The sequence below is a fragment of the Lathamus discolor genome, chromosome 6 (assembly GCF_037157495.1).
Source record: "Lathamus discolor isolate bLatDis1 chromosome 6, bLatDis1.hap1, whole genome shotgun sequence".
Lineage (NCBI taxonomy): Eukaryota > Metazoa > Chordata > Aves > Psittaciformes > Psittacidae > Lathamus > Lathamus discolor.
Genome location: NC_088889.1, coordinates 76,482,926 through 76,504,718, shown reverse-complemented (window position 1 = coordinate 76,504,718; position 21,793 = coordinate 76,482,926). Strand labels below are relative to the sequence as shown.

Below are 21,793 nucleotides of genomic sequence, written 5' to 3'. Positions count from 1 at the left end.
TAATTCTTGGTTAAGATAATCCAGCAGTTTGGGGTTAGTTGACAGATGTGTTAATGTGCTCTGTATGAACTGTAAGCATTGGGTTTGTGACTATGTAAACCACTTTTTGATGAAGCTTGTAGGCTCTAAACCTTTCAGAATCTGAAGACTTGAACACAAATAACAAAATCATGATTTCATGCAGGTATAATTCTAGAAGAGCTTTACTTAAATACTTTCCTATGAAGAACAGTTTTCACAAATGAGTGTTTTTACTATTCATGTTTTTACTGTTCATCTTCCTTGTTCTTCCTTATTTGATTATCTAGTGCCTGTCTTCCCATATTCCTCAGTGTGGTCTCCTGACATTCTCCTCATCTGTCCTGTAGGATGAACACAGGACATGAGTGTGTCAGCACCCCTAGTATGTAGGAATCTTATATAAGAATCAGGGAAGAGCCAGGTGGAAGCCTTAGGGTTGAAGATGGGTCCTCAGCTGTACCTAACCAGAGGTACTATGAGACCTCAGGAGGCACCTCTCCAAAGGCTTAACTTGGAGGACATTCTTCATGAGGTTTGGAAACAGCTCAGCTGGGAAGCTTCAGCAGGCCTCCAAACACAGAGCAGAGTGAAATGGAGTAAGGCTTAGTGGATGGTCAGGACGTCCCTGCCAGGGTTATTGCAGGAACTACGACCTGGGAAGAGCCAAACCCAACAGTGTGGGGCAGGTTGGTATGTGGTACTTCATGGGTTGTAGCTGACAGACCAACTTGGTACTTACTCTTGGGAACATCTGCTGTCACAAAACATCTTGAGGTTACTCTGCTGATGCTTTTTTGTCCCCCTAATTTGCAGTGGATGTAGCCATATAAATTAGCAGTCTGAAGGGAGATCCCAGCTATCACAAGAGCCTGTGGACAAACAAAAGTTGAGCTGGGATAAATATACCACTATATAGAGACTGTATGTGTAGAGAATATATATATACAGGTGTGTACATATGTGCACATACTATATAGATGTACATAAATGCTACAAGAGGGGGATAGTCCTTCCAATAATAAAAGATCTTCAAACAGATCCAATCATATCAAACACAATAGTTCCTTTCTACAAAATGTCTCTTTATCAAAACACTGATACATATTTATTTTGTCACTGTATCTTGAAATATTTCATTACTTTCCTAAAAGCACTTAACCAAAAAGCACCTACTGAACAGATTCCATTTTTCCATATTCATTCCACTTTTGTTAAGCCCGATTTGTATCTGTAAGTTTCACATCCAGATACATAGCAAACCTGCAGTCTCGTTTAGCTGACAAATGCCTTATTAAATACAAATAAGATCCTGTAATTTGCATATTTCCAAAGAGGATCGATAGATAGGCATCAATATATAGCATTATCAGGCAGTGAAAATGATGTGATCCTTTTGTGGTACTGTAGGTTTTGCAGCAGGCAGAATCCATTTGATTGATTGACTAATGAAATAAGTTGTTTTTCTTGGAGCTATCATATTTTCATCTGTGTAACTTGCCTTTTGCAACCACCTGAACAACCTGCATCCAGTGCCAGTTAGGGTTCCACCTCCAACCAGCTCCTAATTTAGCAAACAAACTAGTCCTAAAGATAAAGCTGGAGTGGTGGAGAAAGGCTGTGGTTTAATTCAACTATTGTTTGTTTGGCTGTGCCATTCAGGGCAGCAGAAAGTGGTTAATGATTTGCAATTGATTCATACGCATAGCTAAATTTCCTGTTTTCATTTCATAAAATGTAATCTGTTACTGCTTATGTAGCTGCACATCTCCAAGACGCTTTGTATCTTTTCAAACTGAATTAAGAAGTGTACTGAGCAAGGCTAGGAACTTGACAAAATGAGTTCTATGGGGATTACCCAGGCACTTCATGTCTACAGCGGAGAATATGAAGATTTCATAGAAAAAGATAATACAGTTTATGGAGCAAATTTCCTTTTGTAGTTAGACAAATGCGTCAGATACTTTTTTCTTTTTTTTTGGTAGAGTAGGTTGCTTATTAAATACAGTAATTATACATACTGACAGCTCAATTTATCAAGGTTTTAAGCACTATGGTATTGATTCTTTCAAAAAGGAATGGCATCAGAGACTTATTTTTAAGAGCAAGTAACATTCCAGTCCCAAGGATATTTAAAAACCTGAACACCAGCATCACTGGTTTGCTTTTTGTCCTACCCTATTCGCTTTCGTTGACTGAATTAAGTTGGGGAAGGTAGGTTGCTACACTTAAAAAGAAGTCCACAATTTCACCAGCCACTTCAGGTTCTCAAGTTAGATGAAGGAGCTGACATCTGACAACCTGGCAGAAGTGGGGCTAAAAATTAATCTGTTCCAGTGTGCAGGGCTTGACTGCAGAAAACTTCTTGTGATCTCACAAAGCTGTTGTTACTAGAATTTTTGTACTGTTACAAGTTCTGTACTGGTTCAAAGACTGTTGTAAAACTAACAGATCTGGGGTTTTCTCTCTATCAACACTTTCTGTCAGCCACAGGTCTGTCAGTACCCCCAGACTTACCAGCCATTTCAGCTTCAAGGAGAACAACGTGCTAAAGAAAAACATGGTCCAAATCACTGGACAGATAATGAGACCAAGCCAAAAGATTCGAGCTTCAGCTTCGGTTGAGGCAGCTATTGAAGGCACCTAGAAGAAAAATTTTTGAAACCACTAGTCAAAAAGACAAAAGCCACAATAAATAATAAATCAGCAGCGGAGGAGAAATAGGTAAGATTACATCTTTACCTAAATTTCACTTATTATATGCACAGAAGGAAGACTGAATAAGCAGAGAAGTAGCTAATGCCAGGTTTTCTGCCTGCTTCCCTACCGTATGTTGACAGCTTTTTCTTTTCAAAATGTTCTGGTCTTTGTTCACATTTCAGTTAGAGAATTATTCCTTTTGTCACTGATAGCTCCCACTAACACTATGGATCAGTAGTATTTTAAGGTCAAAGCTCTGTTACACTGACAATTCCTTTTTAAACTTCAGAAATACTAAGTTAACTGTGACATTAGGTTCAAACTTTACCAAGGCCTTAGAGAAGTGTGAAACAAAATAGTGTTACAAGCAGAAGAACTTCAGTTCCAGTACTTCACTGTCTGTAGTGTAAATTCATGACAGGTGCCCTGTACACAAATCAAAAGCATGAGGGGGAAGGGCAGAAAGTCTGCAAAAAAACCTCAAAGCAGACTGTAAAAAACCCTGGTTGCAGGTATCTTCAGGTCAACACAACTCCTATGTCTTTATATACACTGAAAGGCTCACTGTTAACTCCTATTACCTAAGGGATACTAAAGAAATTGTACAGAAGGTTCTGATCTTTTCTAGGAGACCAGAATTCGAAATCTCACTCCAAACCTCAGACCACTCAACCACCACTTGTGCCAGCTTCTGAAATACAAGCTTCACAGCTGGATAAGAAAACCCTGGGGACTCTTCCACTCTGAAAACCAAAAAGCTTGTTAGTTCATTTTCAGTATCTTGAATTCTCATGTAAAAATAAGACTCATCCATCCATCTTGAGGCAGACAGTGGCATCCAACTTGTAAATACAATTAAGTTACTCTACCTCGCCTAAGAAAACCCTGAAAGATACAATAATTGCAAGGTGTCTTTAATTTTCTCATGTACCCTCCCAGCCAGTGATGTTGCAGAGGTCCAGAGAATAATGTTCTATGACTTCATAGTTACAGAAGAAGACAGATGTTCTGGATCAATAAACCAGTTTAATCACCTGTGTCCCAAACTATTGACAAATTACCCAACAGGACACTGGACTAGCACTGACTATTTAGGAGGAAAAAATGTCAGTAAACCTGAGGACTCTGCACCTAAAAGACCTAATTAACTTGATTGAGCAAGATTACAAAAGGCTGCAATCATCCTAAAAGAAAGGAGAGAGGAACTGTGGTAGCTGGAATTTAAGTGTAAGAATTACTTTTCTTCTAGCTAAATCTCAGCAGAAGGTAGGATTTCAAGGGTGAGCCCCTCTTGTACCAACATCACCCCAGGAATTAGCTGCCTGTTGTTGCTAAGTGATTTGGAATATTTCTAAGCAAATATACCTGTAAAGCAAGAGAACTTAAAGTTGCTAGAGAAGTAGCAAAGAAGGTGGGGAATGCCTGACTCTGAAAATTAAGAGAATTGCACGTAGTCCAGGACCTTGCCAAGACAATGTATTTCCTACCAATAAGCCATGACAAAAATACAATCCACTCTAATGATATGTCCCTTCTGGGTGCTGATTTTACATTAATCAAGCTACCATTTGCCAGAAGGCTTTAGCTCATACAGCTGAGTCAACTTTGTACTTCTAGGCTAGAACTAAGGAACTGTAGGAAGTGAATTAGGCTGGCTCATCTCAGTAATTTTGAGGTCAGCTCTTTTCATGGATGCTGCTGCTTTTAACTGCTAAGAAAGCTCTTGTCTTGACAGAACTAAGAAACTCTGAAGGTGCTCTACTTTCTTTGCTTCCATGCAGGCTAGCCTATGTTTCAGGGTTTCAGTTGCAGTACGTTAACATCTCCACACCCTGAAAGGTGCGCAGCCCTACTGCGGGTTGCGGTTTTGCTCATCCACAGGGCTACTAGAGGGCACTCCAGGCCTGCACACGGAGGGTGCCCACTCCACACTGTGCTGCTAAACAGGCTCTGTGTGCAGCTGGACTGGCTGCAAAGAATTCTCCTAGTGAGTAGCACCTGAAGTGGTGTTCTGCCAGGCTCTTGCCTGAATGGGGTTGTGGGGAGCACGATAGCAAGTGAAAGCAAAAGCCTGCAGTCTTGACTGTGGCAGCGATGCCCCGCCATTTCAGAGCATCTTTGCTCAGGGTGTTTGCGGGAGCACTGGCAGTATCAGAGTCCTCTGCGATCCAGGTTCTATTCCCCAGTATATTCCATGAGCATGAATAAAGTATTAATTTTACCAACCGGGATACAAACTATTCAGCATTGCTTTCAACATAGATCTTTCCTAAAGAGGCTTCTGCATAGGGATTGACTATGGGAAGATATGTTTATTACAAGATATTCTCACTGGAAAACAGAACTACCAAAGCCATTTCATACCAGTAGTGCCATGCTATGAATATTTATTCTGCTGATGCAAATGGTGACGATGTTATGAGTCTGGTTCTGTCCTAAATGTTTCCAGGATGTGACAATCCAGGGGCTTGCAACTGAATACTTAGAGTATATTCTATAGAGGCTGGATAAACATAACTACTACAAAGGTGCTCCTTGGTTACTTTATTTCTGGATAAACATAACTATTACAAAGGTGCTCCTTGGTTACTTTATTTGACTTGGTATCAGCTTTACAAGCTTTCCTATGGATTCTGTTTGTCCTGTGCCTACTTTTGTTAGCAGACTTACCCTTTTTGCTTCAAACACCCAGTGGCTTTTTCCATCTTCATCAATCTGGTTCCACCAATGCAAACCAACCAAGAGTCTTCCTGTCACATTCTAGTGACAGAAACAATTATTTACATTAATCAGTACATAATTTACTTTTCAGACTAACAAAAAAGAAATGCATGTCTGAAAATCATGTTATTTTGGAGCTAATTTTAGTATTTTATAAAAGCTGTGTCAGCTTGTGCACAACAGTCAGTAAGGATGGATGAGTTCCCACAAATTTAGAGGCTGCTCTTTTCTAACAAGATAATTAGTACAATAATATTGATTTAGATAAGAAATTATAGGGTGTATCTTTTCTAAGTCAGTTAGTTGGAGAAACCCCCAGTAAACAAATTTCCTCAGTAGGAGAGGAGGACTGCAAACAAAACCACAGTGGAAAAATGGATGATTAAGCTTGAGGAATCAAGCAAACAAGAAAATATTTCTGCACCTGGCTGAATACTAGGTTTCAGTATATTGAATATACATCAATGCTTCAGTCCCATACAACTTGTTCACATGTGTCTCTCGGAGTTTGGTGTTGGGACTGAATCAGTTCCACATCTTTGTCAGTAACATGGACAGTGGGATTGAGTGTGCCCTCAGCAAGTCTGCCAATGACACCAAGCTGTGTAGTTTGGTTGACAGCTGGAGGGTAGGGATGGGATCCAGACGGATCTTGACATGCATGTGAGGTCCAATGCCAATCTCATGGAGTTCAACCAAGCCAAGTGCAAGGTCCTGCATGTGGGTCGGGGCAATCCCAGGCACAGCTACAGGTTGGGCAGAGAAGAGACTCAGAGCAGCCCTGTGGAGAAGGACTTGAGGGTGCTGGGGAGCCTGCTTAGTCAGGTTCCATGGGATATAGCCCTGGAGGGCAGGAGGGCCCAAGACTGTTGGTTGATATTCAAGGATCACCTGCTACAAGCTCAGGAGTGCTGCATCCCAACTAGAAGGAAGTGCAGCAGAAGGGCCAGGAGACCTCCTTGGGTGGATAAGGAGCTGCTGAGGAAAATTCAAAGGAAAAAAGAGGTTTATAAAAAATGGTAGCAAGGACAGGTGGCCTGGGTAGAGTACAGGGATGTTGTCCAGGAAGCTAGGGACCAGGTTAGGAAGGCTAAGGCCCAGTTAGAATTAAACCTAGCCAGGGATGTTAAGGATAACAGGAAGGGATTCTACAGGTACATAGCAAACAAAAAACAGACTAGGGACAAGATAGGCCCCATGAGGAAGCTTTTGGGAGAACTGGCTACACAGGATTTGGAGAAGGCTGAGGTTCTGAATGACTTCTTTGCCTCGGTCTTCACTGGCAAAGGCTCTGACTGCACCACCCAGGTCTTAGAAGGTAGACGCAGGGACTGTGAGAATGAAGACCTTGGGCCCACTGTAGAAGAGGATCTGGTTCAAGACCATCTTAAAAATCTGAACGCACACAAGTCCGTGGGACCTGATGAAATCCATCTGCAGGTCCTGAAGGAGCTGGCAAATGAAGTTGCTAAGCCACTGGCCATCATATTTGAAAAATCATGGCAGTCAGGTGAAGTTCCCAAGGACTGGAAAAAGGGAAATATAACCCCCATTTTCAAGAAGGGAAAATGGAAGACCCAAGGAACTACAGACCAGTCAGTCTCACCTCTGTGCCTTGTAAAATGTTGGAGCACATTCTCCTGGAAGGCATGCTAAGGCACATGAATAACAACAAGGTGCTTGGTGACAGCCAGCATGGCTTCACTAAGGGGAAATCCTGCCTGACCAATTTGGTGGCCTTCTATGATGGGGCTACAGAACTGATGGACAAGGGTAGAGCAGCTGACATCATCTACCTGGACTTGTGCAAAGCGTTTGACACTGTCCCACACGACATCCTTCTCTCTAAATTGGAGAGATATCAATTTGATGGATGGACCACTCGGTGGATAAAGAACTGGCTGGATGGCCACACACAAAGAGTTGTGGTCAATGGCTCAATGTCCGGCTGGAGACCCGTAACAAGTGGTGTCCCTCAGGGATCAGTGTTGGGACCAGTCTTGTTTAACATCTTCATCACTGACATGGACAGTGGGATTGAGTGCGCCCTCAGCAAGTTTGCCGATGCCACCAAGCTGTGTGGTCTGGTTGATATGCTGGAGGGAAGGGATGCCATCCAGAGGGACCTTGACACGCTTGTGAGGTGGGCTGATGCCAACCTCATGAAGTTCAAGCATGACAAGTGCAAGGTCCTACACCTGGGTCGGAGCAATCCCAGGCACAGCTACAGACTGGGCAAAGAAGAGACTCAGAGTGGCACTGCGGAGAAGGACTTGGGGGTGCTGGTCGACGAGAAAATGAACATGGGCCGGCAGTGTGTGCTCACAGCCCAGAAAGCCAACCATATCCTAGGCTGCATCAAAAGGAGCATGACCAGCAGGTCGAAAGAGGTGATCCTGCCCCTCTACTCTGTTCTTGTGAGACCTCACTTGGAGTATTGTGTGCAGTTCTGGTGTCCTCAACATAAAAAGGACATGGAACTGTTGGAACAAGTGCAGAGGAGGGCCACGAGGATGATCAGGGGACTGGAGCACCTCCCGTATTAAGATAGGCTGAGGAAGTTGGGGCTGTTCAGCCTGGAGAAGAGAAGGCTGCGTGGAGACCTCATAGCAGCCTTCCAGTACCTGAAGGGGGCCTATAGGGATGCTGGGGAGGGTCTCTTCGTCAGGGATTGTAGTGACAGGACAAGGGGTAATGGGTTAAAACTTAAACAGGGGAAGTTTAGACTGGATATAAGGAGGAAATTCTTTCCTGTCAGGGTGGTGAGGCACTGGAATGGATTGCCCAGGGGGGTTGTGAGTGCTCCATCCCTGGCAGTGTTCAAGGCCAGGTTGGATGAAGCCTTGGGTGGGATGGTTTAGTGTGAGGTGTCCCTGCCTATGGCAGGGGGGTTGGAACTAGATGATCTTGAGGTCCTTTCCAACCCTAACTATTCTATGATTCTATGATTCTATGATGAGAAACTTAACATGAGCCGGCTCCAGTGTTCGCTTGCAGCCCAGAAAGCCAACCATATCCTGGGCTGCATCAAAAGCAGCATGACCAGCAGGTCAAAGGAGGTGATCCTGCCCCTCTACTCTGCTCTCGTGAGACCTTACTTGGAGTACTGGGTACAGTTCTGATGTCCGTAACATAAGAAGGACATGGAACTGTTGGAGCAAGCCCAGAGGAGGCCACGAGGATGATCAGGGGACTGGAGCACCTCCTGTATGAAGACAGGCTGAGGAAGTTGGAGCTGTTCAGCCTGGAGAAGAGAAGGCTGCATGGGGACTTCATAGCAGCCTTCCAGTATCTGAAGGGGGCCTACAAGGATGCTGGAGAAGGACTCTTCATTAGAAACTGTAGTGACAGGACAAGGAGTAATGGGTTTAAACTTAAACAGGGGAAGTTTAGATTAGATATAAGGAAGTTCTTTACTGTGAGGGCAGTGAGGCACTGGAACAGGCCCCCCAAAGAAGTGGTAAATTCTCTGTCCCTGTCAGTGTTCAAGACCAGGTTGGACAGAGCCTTGGGTGACATGGTCTAAGATGAGGCATCCGTGCCCATGGCAGGGAGGTTGGAACTGGATGATCTGAAGGTCTTTTCCAAGCGAAACCATTCTATGATTCTATGTGCAGCCCCTGGGATTCTGGGCTGGCCTGAGCTACCTGCCTGCATGTGCTTAGGGCACCAATGCCATAGCTGGGCTCCCAGGATTCTTCTGCAGTTCCTGTATGCTGTATCTGGGCACAGTATTGTGGCTTTGGACGTCCTTTGGCATCCACTACTGAAAGCCACTACTACTTTATTTCTGTATTTTTTTAGGGGGGGGAAGCATACAAACAGCTCTACTGCAAGCAAGGTGATTTTCTCACCAAATTAGTAGCTCCCATCAGGCATTGAGAACATGGTGATACATAGTAGCGAAGATATGTAAATGCCTTAATGAAAATGGACTAGACATTTAATGAATTAACAGATCACAATATCTTTGTCACTTCTGCCAGTGTACGCTTTTCCTTTTTTGCTTTATTTAATAGTACACAGAATCCTTCAAAGGTAGTTACTATTCAGGGACATCTTACCTTAACTGACCAAAAGTCAAAGGATAGAAGGAGGAGAATAGTGACAAAACAGGCAACGAAGCTGTTGCTGAACCAGTCACACAACAAGTAGGTGACAATGGCACTCACTCGGAAAAACAGGTGGAAAAAGGTAGCCAGTGGGTGCCTAGAAAAAAACCCAAACACAGAGCACTTAGGAAGTTATGGGACAAGAAGGAATGTTACAGTATTTGCTAACAATGTAGTATAACACAACTATTTCTAGTTGTGGTTCTTTTTTGCAGTAGTATTTTGGTGCATAGCTGGTATTATTCCATATGTTAATGTCTATCTTCATTATCAAAGCAATAGTATTTCCAACAGGCAGCCTTCAATCTAAAGCTAGAAAACGGAATGTGTTGTTCAAGTCAAAACTTTCTCAAAGACAGAACAAAATAGTCTTTCACCAGTTTCTTTAGTAATGCATGAAGGAATTTAGTGATTGTGTTCAACATTGTACCCTAAAATCCTCATTGCTTCATTAAATAAATCAGAACTGCAAAGCACAGAAGAATTAAAATGTGTCTTATGCCTTTCAGAACTGTTTTGAAAGCAAGAAGAGGAACTCTGAAACAAAAAAAAAAAAATAAAAGAAATAGCTGCTGGTTATAAGGCAAAATTAATCTTCATATGTAATGTCTGAAACCAAACACTTCCTTATATAGAGGGAGTACAAGCTGGAAGTCTAACAGTTCCTATTAATGAATGTTCATTAATTTAACTAGATATCTGTGTTTTGCTCATTAAACTAAATTTCATCTGTAACGAAATAAAGGGGAATTTAAGTGGAAGCAGCAGCTCTATAGCATGGAATACTGGCCTGTACAGTGAGACAGGGGGTTTGCAGAATGCTGTAATGAGCACAGGACAATTTTCAGGGTAATATGCCAAGTGCAAAAATTTATCCTATACAGTTGAGTTTGCATTAGTTTGAAGTAACAATTAGCTAGAGGTTGTTGCATTTAAGTAACTTCTTCCCTTGAAACTGGGTGACTAAAGCTTGTTTTCTGAATAGGATTTATTTTTAAAGTCAGCGATTCTCTCATCTAGCCCCTCTACCTCTATAAACAATAACAGTAGTATGGCCTAGGTCATAATTAACTATTCAAATCTTAAATTTGTTCTTCTATTATTGTGTATAATAAAATGATACATATATATGTAATTATAATTACTTATTACAATATATTAGAATGAGAAATAAGTTATAAAAGTTATATATTTATATCTAGGTTGTAATATTATTATTCTGTGGCTGTTTAACTGTCCTAGTAATCATCTTTTCTATCATGGCAATACTGTGCTTGTAGTACTGCACACGCATCACTAGAGAAGCAAGCATGAGGCCCAGCTGTAGTTTATATTTACTCTTGATCATGTCCATGCTAACCTCAAACTTTCCAAAAACTTTTTCTGACTTAAAACTAAACGTGGAATTTTAAGTAAAAGGAGCTTTTTCTGCCATAAGTGGATAGGTGGGTGGGTGGAGCCGAGGGAATATTTTAACTGTCAAAACCAGACTGTCTTGCTACTTCAGGTCTTGGTCTCAATCAAGAAGATATGAGAGTTCACTGAGTCAGTGGTATGATGTGTACCACACAATAGCTTGTGTACAAGCTATTCAGAGATCACAGCTCTAAAGCTTATCAGGGTAGACTGAGCTTTTATAACTATATCAGTGCTTCAGATGTGAAAGTAACTTTAGAGTAGTGCTTCATTTTGAAAGTCAGATGATGAATGACTGATTGGATGCTAAATCAATACCAATCCAATATCAAACTTAGAAGGGTGTTTACTAAAAATAAGCAGTACATGAACAAAAGGCTCACATTTCTTACAGCACTAAATTCTTTATTGAGACTACAGAGTATCAGTCCCCTCGCAAGTATATGGCTAGCCAAGCCACAGACAGACTTGCAAGTTCTTGTCCTAGGGAAAGAATATGGAGATATATTAAAACTTGCATCTCATTCTTTGGACAACTCTCTTATCTCAGAAAATGTCCACCTTTTTACTCTATAAAAAAAAAAAAAAATCCTGAAACTAACAGAATCCAGTAAATAAACTGTTCACTTCCTCAGTTAATAGAACAAATGTTTTCTTAATTCACAGCCATCAGATGAAACTTATAGCTCCTATCATACATGAACAGAATTTTTGATAAGGAGAAAATCCCAGATAGATAAAATTGTGTTTAAAACCTGAAGCTAAATCATCTGCATCCTTTTTGAAAGAATAAGTTTTATAGCTTTTCTTATGCATTTATATAGAATTTAATTGTACTTTATAAAATTTTTTAAAAGCTAATTTCCAGAAGTATGATGACATTAAGAAATCATTGTATAAACTAACATGATTTCTTGTACTAATGGAAGTCAGTATAGGCTTTAAAACATGGTAACTTAGGTTTTTGCCTTCAAATCCAGTAATGAATAAAGGTAGCTAAAATTCTGCACTGGCTCTGTTTGACATATTCACTCCTGGAAGCACAGAAACCCACTTGCTTGGACTTCTAGTAATCCTGCTGCATTTAAATCCATGTAGTGTAGACCTGGAGTCCTGAGGCTAAACGATTAACATTTATCTTGTTACAGTAAACTCCACTCAGTTGGCAAGCATGATGCCTATCAGGATAGGAATGAGCTGTTAGGAATTTAGTTGCATCCTATATTAAGGGATCAAATTCGATTAACCCTAATGTATACCACTTAACCACAGGAGAATCATTCCCAGTACCTGCTCAGAAGTGCACAGGCAGCACTATATGCTGCTTTTCATACCTCTGTCTGGTACCTGAGATATATCTAGGCAAATTTTGAACAAACAGGTTCTCTAGCTTGATCATGTTGTGTTACCTGAGTGATCTGAAAAAGAAGCTATCATATGCTACTAACTGTTCCAGATCAAATGTTGTGGTACTGAAATGAACTGCAAAGATGGTGTAAGTTAGCTTTTTCCTAATCTTCTTATGAAAGTAACCACTAGCCACACATCTTTTGCTTTTATGGAACACTTGCATATGCCTTGGAGAATCACAAAAGCACAAGCACAACTTGTCATGCAAATTCTAACAGAGTTCAAGATAGATGAAATTGGGATAAAGTTAAAGACAAATTATTGTAACATGTTGTTATGCCCTCTAATAGGACAAGGAAATTCAGCAGCACATTGGGTGTGTTCCAGACTTATTAGCACAAGATTCTTCAGAAACATAAAAACAAACTTCTGTGTGAACAATGTAAGGAGTTTCATTTCTGTATTCTATAGCAGAAGGTTTTTCAGTATGAGAGTATCTTTTAGTATTGTCACAATGAGGGTAAGAAAGAAGAGCAGTCTCTAATGAAATAAGTACCTACACAAAGTGTATCAATGAATACTGTGGTTTACTGATACTTTGCCTATCTACGTTATTGGGTAGAGTGAACCAGTAGGAATGGATCTCCAGAGTAAAGTAACTTATGCTGTAGAGCTCGTACAAACATTTTGGGGTGGTTTCACTTCATGCTAAGTCCAGTCTGGTCGCACAGACTGTATCTGTGGCTCAGGATACTCCTAAACTGTATTTCCCAGTTTGGTCCAATCCTTTCGGCTGTCTTCTCCAAGACTGCACCAAAATATAATCCTTTGGTTAAAAACTACTGCTGCTAAAGCGCAGATACAAAGCAATTCCAGGAATTATAATCTTGTGTTGTGGCTGACTCCTCATGTAGTGTCAAAGTCCAATGCACTGGAAGGGCAGAAATGCCTCACCAGGCTCTAGTAAAACAGAGTATCTGTATTGTAAAACTATGCGATTGCTTATTTGTGCATGTCAGATAACATTTGTTAGGCTTAACATGTCTTATTTTTCTTTGTTTGCACTGACAAGAAATACTGACATTGTCATGGTCCAGAGTAAACTGGGGATGGTGGAAGGGCAGAAAGCAATGTAAGTCAAAGCTGATTATATACACTGACTAGTGCATGCATATGTATAATTTCTTTTGACATAAAACTTTCCCCTTCACAGTCTTTGACTGGAGGTTCTTCCAAAGCCAGTGATGGAACAGCAGCTCTGTGGGACCTTGGTGTGGACAGAGCTGCACAGTGACACCTCTGGTAACCTAAGGGAAGACTGCTTTACCGTGACGGATCAACGGGTTGGGTTTTCTTAGGTAACAGCTGCAAGGGTAAATAACGTTATAATCCGCATAATATGACATCGCATGATAGGAGAACATGACAGTTTTATTTTGGATAACTTGATGTTTCCCTTCAGCTGGGTGTGCAATACAATGCCAGAGCACTCTGCTGCACAACTTGTTTTGCTGGAGATGAGCTCTTTCGAATTCTCTAGCTCTAACAAAAACACTGCTTGGTTTCTGGGGCTTTTTCCATGAAATGTTGGCCGTGGGTGTGTGAAATCTCCGTTTCCAGTGGCAGGACGATGCCTGGCGTGCCGAGCAACTGGGCCCACTGCAGCAGCCTAGCACTGACCAGCCTCCCGGGCACACTCCCCAGCCCCCCCGGCCAGCCTGTTCCAGCGCTTCCCTCCCTGTGAGAAATCGGAATTCAATGTTTAAATAGCGTTTCTGTGTTTCAATGCGGCAGTTCGGCCGCAGCAGCAGGGGTTGCCCATGCCCAGGCACCTCAGGCCGGCGCCGCGACGCTGAGGCCTCCGCGCCAGGCCCTCCGCGCTCCCCGCGCCGTTACCTGATCTTGGCTTTGCGCAGCGCCAGCTCCTCCTCGCTCCCGAAGTCGAGGGACACATCCTCGGTGTCGTCCACCAGCGCCTGCGGCGGGGAGCCCGTCAGCGGGGAGGGACCAGGGAAGCCGCGCCGCCGCCCCCCGCCCCGCACCGCTTGCCGGCGCCTCTACCTGCTTCATCCTTCGCCTCAGCCGCACCGGCCCCGCAGCCCCGTTGGCGGGCGCGGCGGTTGCCAGGGTCCGGGAAGTGTTTCAGGGAAAAGGGTCCGGGCTGCCGCCAGCCCGGGGCGACCCGCGGCTGGGCCGGAGCTCCTCACCCGGGCCGCGCTCGGGGCTTGGCTGTGCCTCGGAGCTTGGCTGTGCCTCGGAGCTGGGCTACCACAGTGGAATCGGTGCTCGGCGGGCAGACCTGCCTCCTCCTTTGTGTCCGTACTGCTGAGGTGGCTCAAGCTGCCATCCTGCTCCCCATCGCGGTTAGGCTCTCTGAGGTTGCCTTGGCCGAGGCCAAGAAAGCTTTGTGGGCCCTGATTCGACCGTGAGGAGTCAGAGCCCGAGGGGTAGGCAAAGGCTCTGTTTGGTTCAGAGCTCCAAGTTGTCTGCCTTGCTGATAAAGGCTTTGTGCTCCCCAGGAACACCAACCTGGATAGGGCTTGTGCTGAAGGTACTCCCCCAAAGGACAAAGCAGAGAGAAAGGTGAATGCACATATACACATATGATACATGCTTTGTTTGAGGACTTCCGTCCGTTGTCCTGTCAGTGGTGGGCCAGACTCTACGTACGTGCTGTCCCTTGCCTCACAGTGGGCCCTGTGCCCCTACTGGGCTTTTGAGGGATAGTCCAGTATGGGCATAATACTGGGGATGTGCTACTAGCGTAACTTAGGTAACTGGGCTGTTTAGTTAAAGGTTTCTCCTGCATTTATTTAAATAGCAGATGGGTTATGCAACAGAGTTAAGGAAGTAGGAAAGTGAAATGAGACAACTGCACTAGACAACTAGATCAGGTTGCCCAGAACCTCATCCAGCCTTAACTTGAATGCCTCCAGGGATGGTGCATCCACCATCTCTGTGGGCAGCCTGTGCCAGTGTTTTACCACTCTCATTGTAAAGAATTTTTTCCTCATGTTCAGCCTGTATCTCCCCTCTTTTAGTTTAAAACCATCATCCCTTATCCTATTGCCCTGCTAAAATGTATCTCCCCATCTTTCTTATAGGCCCCTTTTAAGAACTGAAAGGCACAAAAAGGTCTCCCTGGAGTCTTCTGCAGGCCGAACAAACCCCAACTCTCCCAGCTGTTCCTCACAGCAGAGGTGCTCCATCCCTCTGATCATTTGTGTGGCCTCCTCTGGACCCTCTCCAACAGCTCCATGTCTTTCCTGTACTGAGGACTCCGGAGCTGAACACAATGTTCCAGGTTGGGTCTCCCCAAGAGCAGAGGGGCTGAATTACCTCCCTTGACCTTCTGGCCGCGCCCCTTTGGATGCAGCTGAAGATACAGTTGGCCTTTTGGGTCTGCAAACACACACATGTGGGTCATCTCCAATCTTTCATCCACTAGTACCCCAAATCCTTCTCTGGGGTACTCTCAATCCCTTCATCCCCTGGCCTGTAATAACTTCCTTTTCTTTTCTAAAACCTCTAACTAATCCAGAATGTATCTGTTGAGTAAGTACAGAAGTCACTAAGGTAAAATTGTAAAGCAGCTTTGAGCAAGACAATACCTAATGCATCAGAAAAACTGGCAAAGCTGTTCTTAGTAGGATCTGTAACTGTAGGGGAGGAAAGGTGCATTTTATGACTAATAATCTTAATATTGTGCTAGTCATATTTTGGCCTTGGTAGTGTTAAAACAGTACTTCATAGTGTATCAGTAAGTGCAGCAGACTTGCACTACAAAACTGAATAGGCAATTTGATGGAATGGCTCACAGTAGCGTAGAACATTAAAATATCTAAGGAGGCTTTCACTCACAAAAAGGACATAACCTCTGTGAGTTATCATGAGATACAATTAGTAAATAATTATGTGCATACCTGAAGCTGACCTCTACTCCATTTACTGTATCAACATGCAGTTCTGCTTATGAGCAGCATATTTACAGTAACTCAAATAGAGCTGGCTTTCTGACTCAGAAGCAGTTCCTGGAACTGCACTAACACAAGCATTAAAGCTGTGGAGGGAAGTCTTGTATTTTCTTCACTGCTAGATTATCATCTCAGCTATTGCATCAGCTCTCCTTTCACCTCTCAGCACAGTTCTGCCAGCAAGTCTTATGGTTTGAATTTAGTAATGTTGCTGTATTTTCTGAACTGTTGCATTTTTATTCTAAGACACCAGAAAATAACTGTGTGCTATGTTCCTTTTTAGATAAAACAGTACTTGCTTCTGCAGGAGAGGTGACAATTAGCCTGCTACAGAATTAGATATCTGAGTGCTTACTCTGGTGCTGCTAGCTGATTTCATTAGAGGAGGAATGATGTAACTAAAAAGAGAAGCAGAACCTGTGTTTTGTTTTTTAATTTTAAAACAGATAAATGTTTCTTTAATTTTCCCTCCTTCCAGTGTTTGCCTCCACTGTTTCGCTACAGGGATTATCTGTTTTCCTAAGAAACTCTTTTGGATAATCCCACAGAAGACTATCACTATACCATGCAGATGGTTTTAGTAACATTCTCTAAAAAACAATGTCAAACTCTTGTGTGATTATTCAAGATATTGTATGGGTTATCATTTTCTTTGAGCAAATTAGGAGTGAGAAAGAATGCTTGTTTGCTAGAGGAATTGTTGGCTAAACCAAGAATTTCTTCATTTTGGGATTATTGGAAAAGCATTTTTCCTTGTTCTAAAATAAATGCATCCAAGCATAACCTCATTAGAAGTTCTCAGTGTTTTCTAGGATTTTGAAGAACAAATTGTCCTATTTTCAGCAGTTTTTCAGTATTTTGATTCAACCACAAATTATTTGAAGACTGTTATTAGGAACATCCTAAAGGTGATGCAAGTCCTCAATACCACTTCAACACATAAAATGTAAAGATAATTACACTGAATTTGTGAATTGTGGTTTGGTTTTCAGGTTTGTACACAGGAAAACCTTGACCTTTAGGAAATACATTAGGATTTTATGTAATTGCTGTCTGAAACATAGAGCATAAAATAGTTCAAAACTGATTCACTTGCTGCAGTGTGCTTATTACTTTACAGGCAGTCCTCTGCCCTGAATAAATAATGGCCTTTCTATCAAGGAGTACTATCAATGCCAAAGGCTTGATATGAATAATGAGCAATGTCTCACACTCGGTTTCAACAATAAGTAGAACCTCCTCCAAGTCGAATATGGTGTTTCATCCATGTGGTTAACATGAAGTCAGCTGATTTCTCTTTTTCTTTGGAGCGTTGCCCAGAATTGCACCCTCAAGCAGTATCAAGCCCTGTAAGCTGCACAAGGACATTCTGAGTAGCTTGACAGTTCTTCCTCTGGGAAAGCAGCTCGGTGTTTCTGTTTTTCTGAATACTGGAAAAATACTGTTAATCCAAGAATAACTGTTACTGTGCATTAGATACATTTACATGGTTTGTTGGAGGTTCAGTAAAATGTTTACAGTTTGAGGAGATAGGCCAAATTAGAGAAGGTATTAAACAGATAACTTTCTTATAGTGTTGCCCTCTAATTAACTTGTAAAAGATTATTTTCTGCTTTGGCCCAGAGCTAATTTATGTGGAACTTTTTGTCAGTACATACCTTAGTTGTTGTAATTGTCAGCTCTGTATTATCAGGAGAGAAGCCGCAGCATTTACTTGACAGATCAGGATAACGTCTTTCAGTTGGATGATGTGTAGCAGTACACTCTCAGTAGAGATCTAGTTCAAGAGGTTTGGGCTCTAAATATGAATGGAGATCCTTTATTTAAAAAAAAAAAAAAAAAGAAAAAAAAAGAAAAAAGAAAAAAAAAAGAAAAGCTGTATTAGGCCTCCATTCAATTATGTTTAAAGAGATTAAAAATATTTTTTTAGTATCTCGTGATGGGTATAAATACCCATTATTGCACAGTAACTGGTTTTGATTCTAAAAAGTACAGTAGTACCTGTATTCCTTTCAGACAGGAAAAAAAGAAAAGAAGAAAAGGTTACATGTTTTTATTAAATGGAATCCTCTGTATTCACTGTTTGTGTTTAGGCCTTATTTAACTGGTGGTGTAGAATTTCTTACGTGGTTACCTGGGAGACAAAATGCTTTGCAATTATTACCGAGTTTACTTCAGTATCTTTTTTCTGTTGAGGCTGTACGGTGGTCACTTAGAAACAGCCAAAACAAAGGCAGACTAAAGCAAAGTTATCAGCTCTCTTCCAACTTTGGGTACATTGTTTCCCAACCTTTGGACTTCTTGATGTGTTTAGTTCTCTGTGTATATCTTGATACATTCAAAGCTTCAGCCCTTCTCAGCTGCAGTTCTTGTTACTTGTTAGTTCTGCAGGTCATCTCTTATTTCTCAGTTTGGGAACTCCAGAAATAAGGAATTTGGATGCTGTTTGGACACCTGTCAAAAGTTTGATTTAAGCGGCTCTGTAGATCCACTGTAGTAAGGGATCTAAGTAAGGAGAGGACCCCTTTCCTAGAGTGGGAACCAGAGTCCACTCTAGAGTCCTAGAGTCTTCACCAGAAGAGGTGCTTGGGGTCCCTTCCTTCCTTTGCTGGATGAATTTAAAAGGCCTGTGCATCCTCACACAAGTATCCAGTACCTTTCCTGACTTAAGCTGGTCTTCTATAGGCTTGCTGCAGGGAAAGAAAAGGCCAAAATAGAAGTAATGTAAACCTATTAAATAGAAGACCCTAAGGGTTATCAAGCAGTTGAGAAACTTAGTACAACAGGAAGTTAATATGAAAAATTGAGTACTGTTGCTTCTACTGTTTTCTCTGCAGAAACAAAAGTTGAGGTTGCTTCTAAAAGCTGTAAGCTGCTTACTTACTAACCCCCACCCCCTTGCTACTAGTAATACCATCATAGTCGTGTTCAGATCCCTGAGGTGCTTGCTGGGCAGTTCATCAGCTGTTGCTTTCATTGGCAATGTCTACTTCATCTTTTGTTGTGGAGGCTGTGGAGGTTAAGCAGCTTTTGCTATAGCTGCTTGCATGTGGTGTCCTTATGTATTCTAAAGTGGTGTCAGTGGGGTGGTAAAGGCAATAACCTGTACCTACAGTTCTTCATTCTTATGATCCACAGATTTTTGTGAAGCACATTGTGGTCCCTACTTCTACAGCATAATTGTTTAATAGTGTCTTTCCTTAATTTGTTACTACATTTTTTTTCTAGTTCACTGAATAGCTCCAGCTCCATAAAATTCTTTGTAGTCAGTCATGAAGAACTTGATGGGGTGTCTGAGGAATTAAAATTCACAAAATTCATGCTATTTCTATAGGCCTGAATCATACAAAGTGGTAGAGGTGCTCAGGATTGGCCTTTAGGTTGCTGGGTCTCCCTTATAATCCATGGGAACATTAAATGCCTTGGGATGGAGTCCGGCACGTTGACTACACATTCTTTACAAGGTATACCAGGTGCTACTGGAGATAACTCTTGGTATATGCAGTGCACAGCCCTGAACCCCTCCTGTAGGTCGACACGCAACCTCTTTTGGCAAAATTGAAAGCATGGTTCCTGTCTGTGGCCTATGAGCCCTTTTTGCAATGGAGCCTGTGTTCAGGAATAGACCATAATTCCCTCTGCTGCCTGAAAGGTGTCAAGCCTCAACCTCACAGCTTGGATATGGAGAAAGTTCTGGGCTGTATTGGAGGCCTCCAGAGATCTTCCTGTGAAAGCTGTTCTGCTTGACTCCGCAGCTGGAGGTTTCTCCTGGAATGGGCCCAAATTCATAATCTACACATCTTCAAAATCTATATAATAATCAGCAATTAAAAATACTGAAATAAGCCTTGGAAAAAGGGCAAGGACCCACCCAAACCTGTTTGTTTCTCAAACCTGTTTATTTGAGAATACACCAACTGTCTGCCTTTCATTCTTTCATGCAGGTCAGAGCAGCTTTAGCAGAAGGGTTTGGGAGTTCCCAATTCCTGTGGCAGAGCACCCCAGAGATCACACTGCAGGAGTGCAGAAACATGGACCTGAAGCTCTGAAAAAGAAGGCGATGTGACTGTGTCTGATGATACATTCACTGTACGCAGTACAAGAATAACAGCACAGCTACTGGAGTAAAAATCATGGTAAATGATGGTTTATTCAAGTGACTAAAGGCAGAGCTACTATGTGAGGTAGATTTTAGTATCTTTTGTGTTTGATGTGTGGTTTAGTTGACAAAAATCAGAAATGTTCTAGGGAAGCCCCTAAAAATTGTGGCTTCAACTGTCAGTTTAGTATTTTTTGCCCAGTCTTCTCGCCTCTATCATTCTGAAACTTGATGTAGGCTGTGGTTTTGCACATACCCTTTTCCTTGTTGGTTTGGTTTTGTATTTGTATTCTGTTTCCCATTCTTGCTGTATTCTATTTTGATGTAAGGGGAATTAAGTGTTTTTTATCACATGCTCCAATGCATCAGTGTGCTGGACTAGTTATATGAAGAACAGTGGTGGTGACAGAAAGGATACGAACTTTTTTTCTTTCTCTAATTGCTCTCAGCTATAGATAAATGACAAATCCTTCTGTTAACAAGATGAGTACTGTAATGTGTTGTCTCAGAACTATTACTAAAAGATCTCCAAGGCAAGGAGTAAGAGCTTTTCTCAGTTGTCTTTTCATCTGTCTGTAGGCCAGGCAGCAGCTGGATATTGCTGCAGGTCCTGGTACTCATGATGTGAGTGCAAAGCATGCAGCTGCAGCCAACTTCTAGTGAAACACTTCACACTGCATCCTTGGCTTCCTGATGAAACACCTTACGCTTGTAAAAATAGCATAATAAGAAGAGCATACTTAGGAATCAGAAGTGCTTTAGCAAAATGCTGTCAACCCAGCAATATGTTGTTAATTTTCAGTTGTTTCAGGTTTTCTTGTAATTTTTTTCTTTTTTTCCCACTGGGAAGTTTCAGCATGTACCATAACACACTCATTCTAGTGCCAGTGAATGTAATGAATCACTAATGTTCAGGTGAGGCAGAAAGTGGTGGAATTCATAGTTTAAATGTGGGCCTATCAACACAAAGATAGTTTAGAAAAATATTTGACACCTTGCTGCAGGAAACAGCTTCATTATTTATCTTAATATATTTGCCCAACTCTGCAGGGAGCTTTGCAGTAGCTATGTCCTCCTGTCACAACAATCTGGACTGCACAAGCCAGTCTGGCAAAGTAATGTTATGTTGTTGCTATTTATGTTGCTAAGCTAAAAATGTGAGGGTTATGAGTTTTTAAACTCTAATATTTCAAGAAACAGAATTCCATCTAATGTTTATAGCAGACTGGCAGCAAATTTGTATATGCCAGCCTAATACGGGTAGAAACTAAAGCAACTTCTGCAGGAATGCCTTTTGGAGTTAGTCTATCAATCAGGATTTTGCAAAGCAGTCATCTAAACAGGTCTTCTGTCCAGCCTTCTGAGAATGCTTGTCCAAAGCTCTGTGAGGCTCTGAATGACCA

The 21,793-nt window shown here is 42.0% G+C and overlaps 1 protein-coding gene across 1 annotated transcript; it reads right to left on the bottom strand.

The window, feature by feature from the left end:
* Positions 1–185: 185 nt before the first annotated feature.
* On the bottom strand, positions 186–14,387 carry TVP23A (trans-golgi network vesicle protein 23 homolog A). The gene is given in 7 exon segments (XM_065683860.1): positions 186–362; positions 761–890; positions 2,536–2,661; positions 5,389–5,478; positions 9,504–9,648; positions 14,214–14,330; positions 14,332–14,387. Coding segments are annotated over 7 exon segments (726 nt in total). The 3' UTR covers positions 186–300.
* Positions 14,388–21,793: the final 7,406 nt, after the last annotated feature.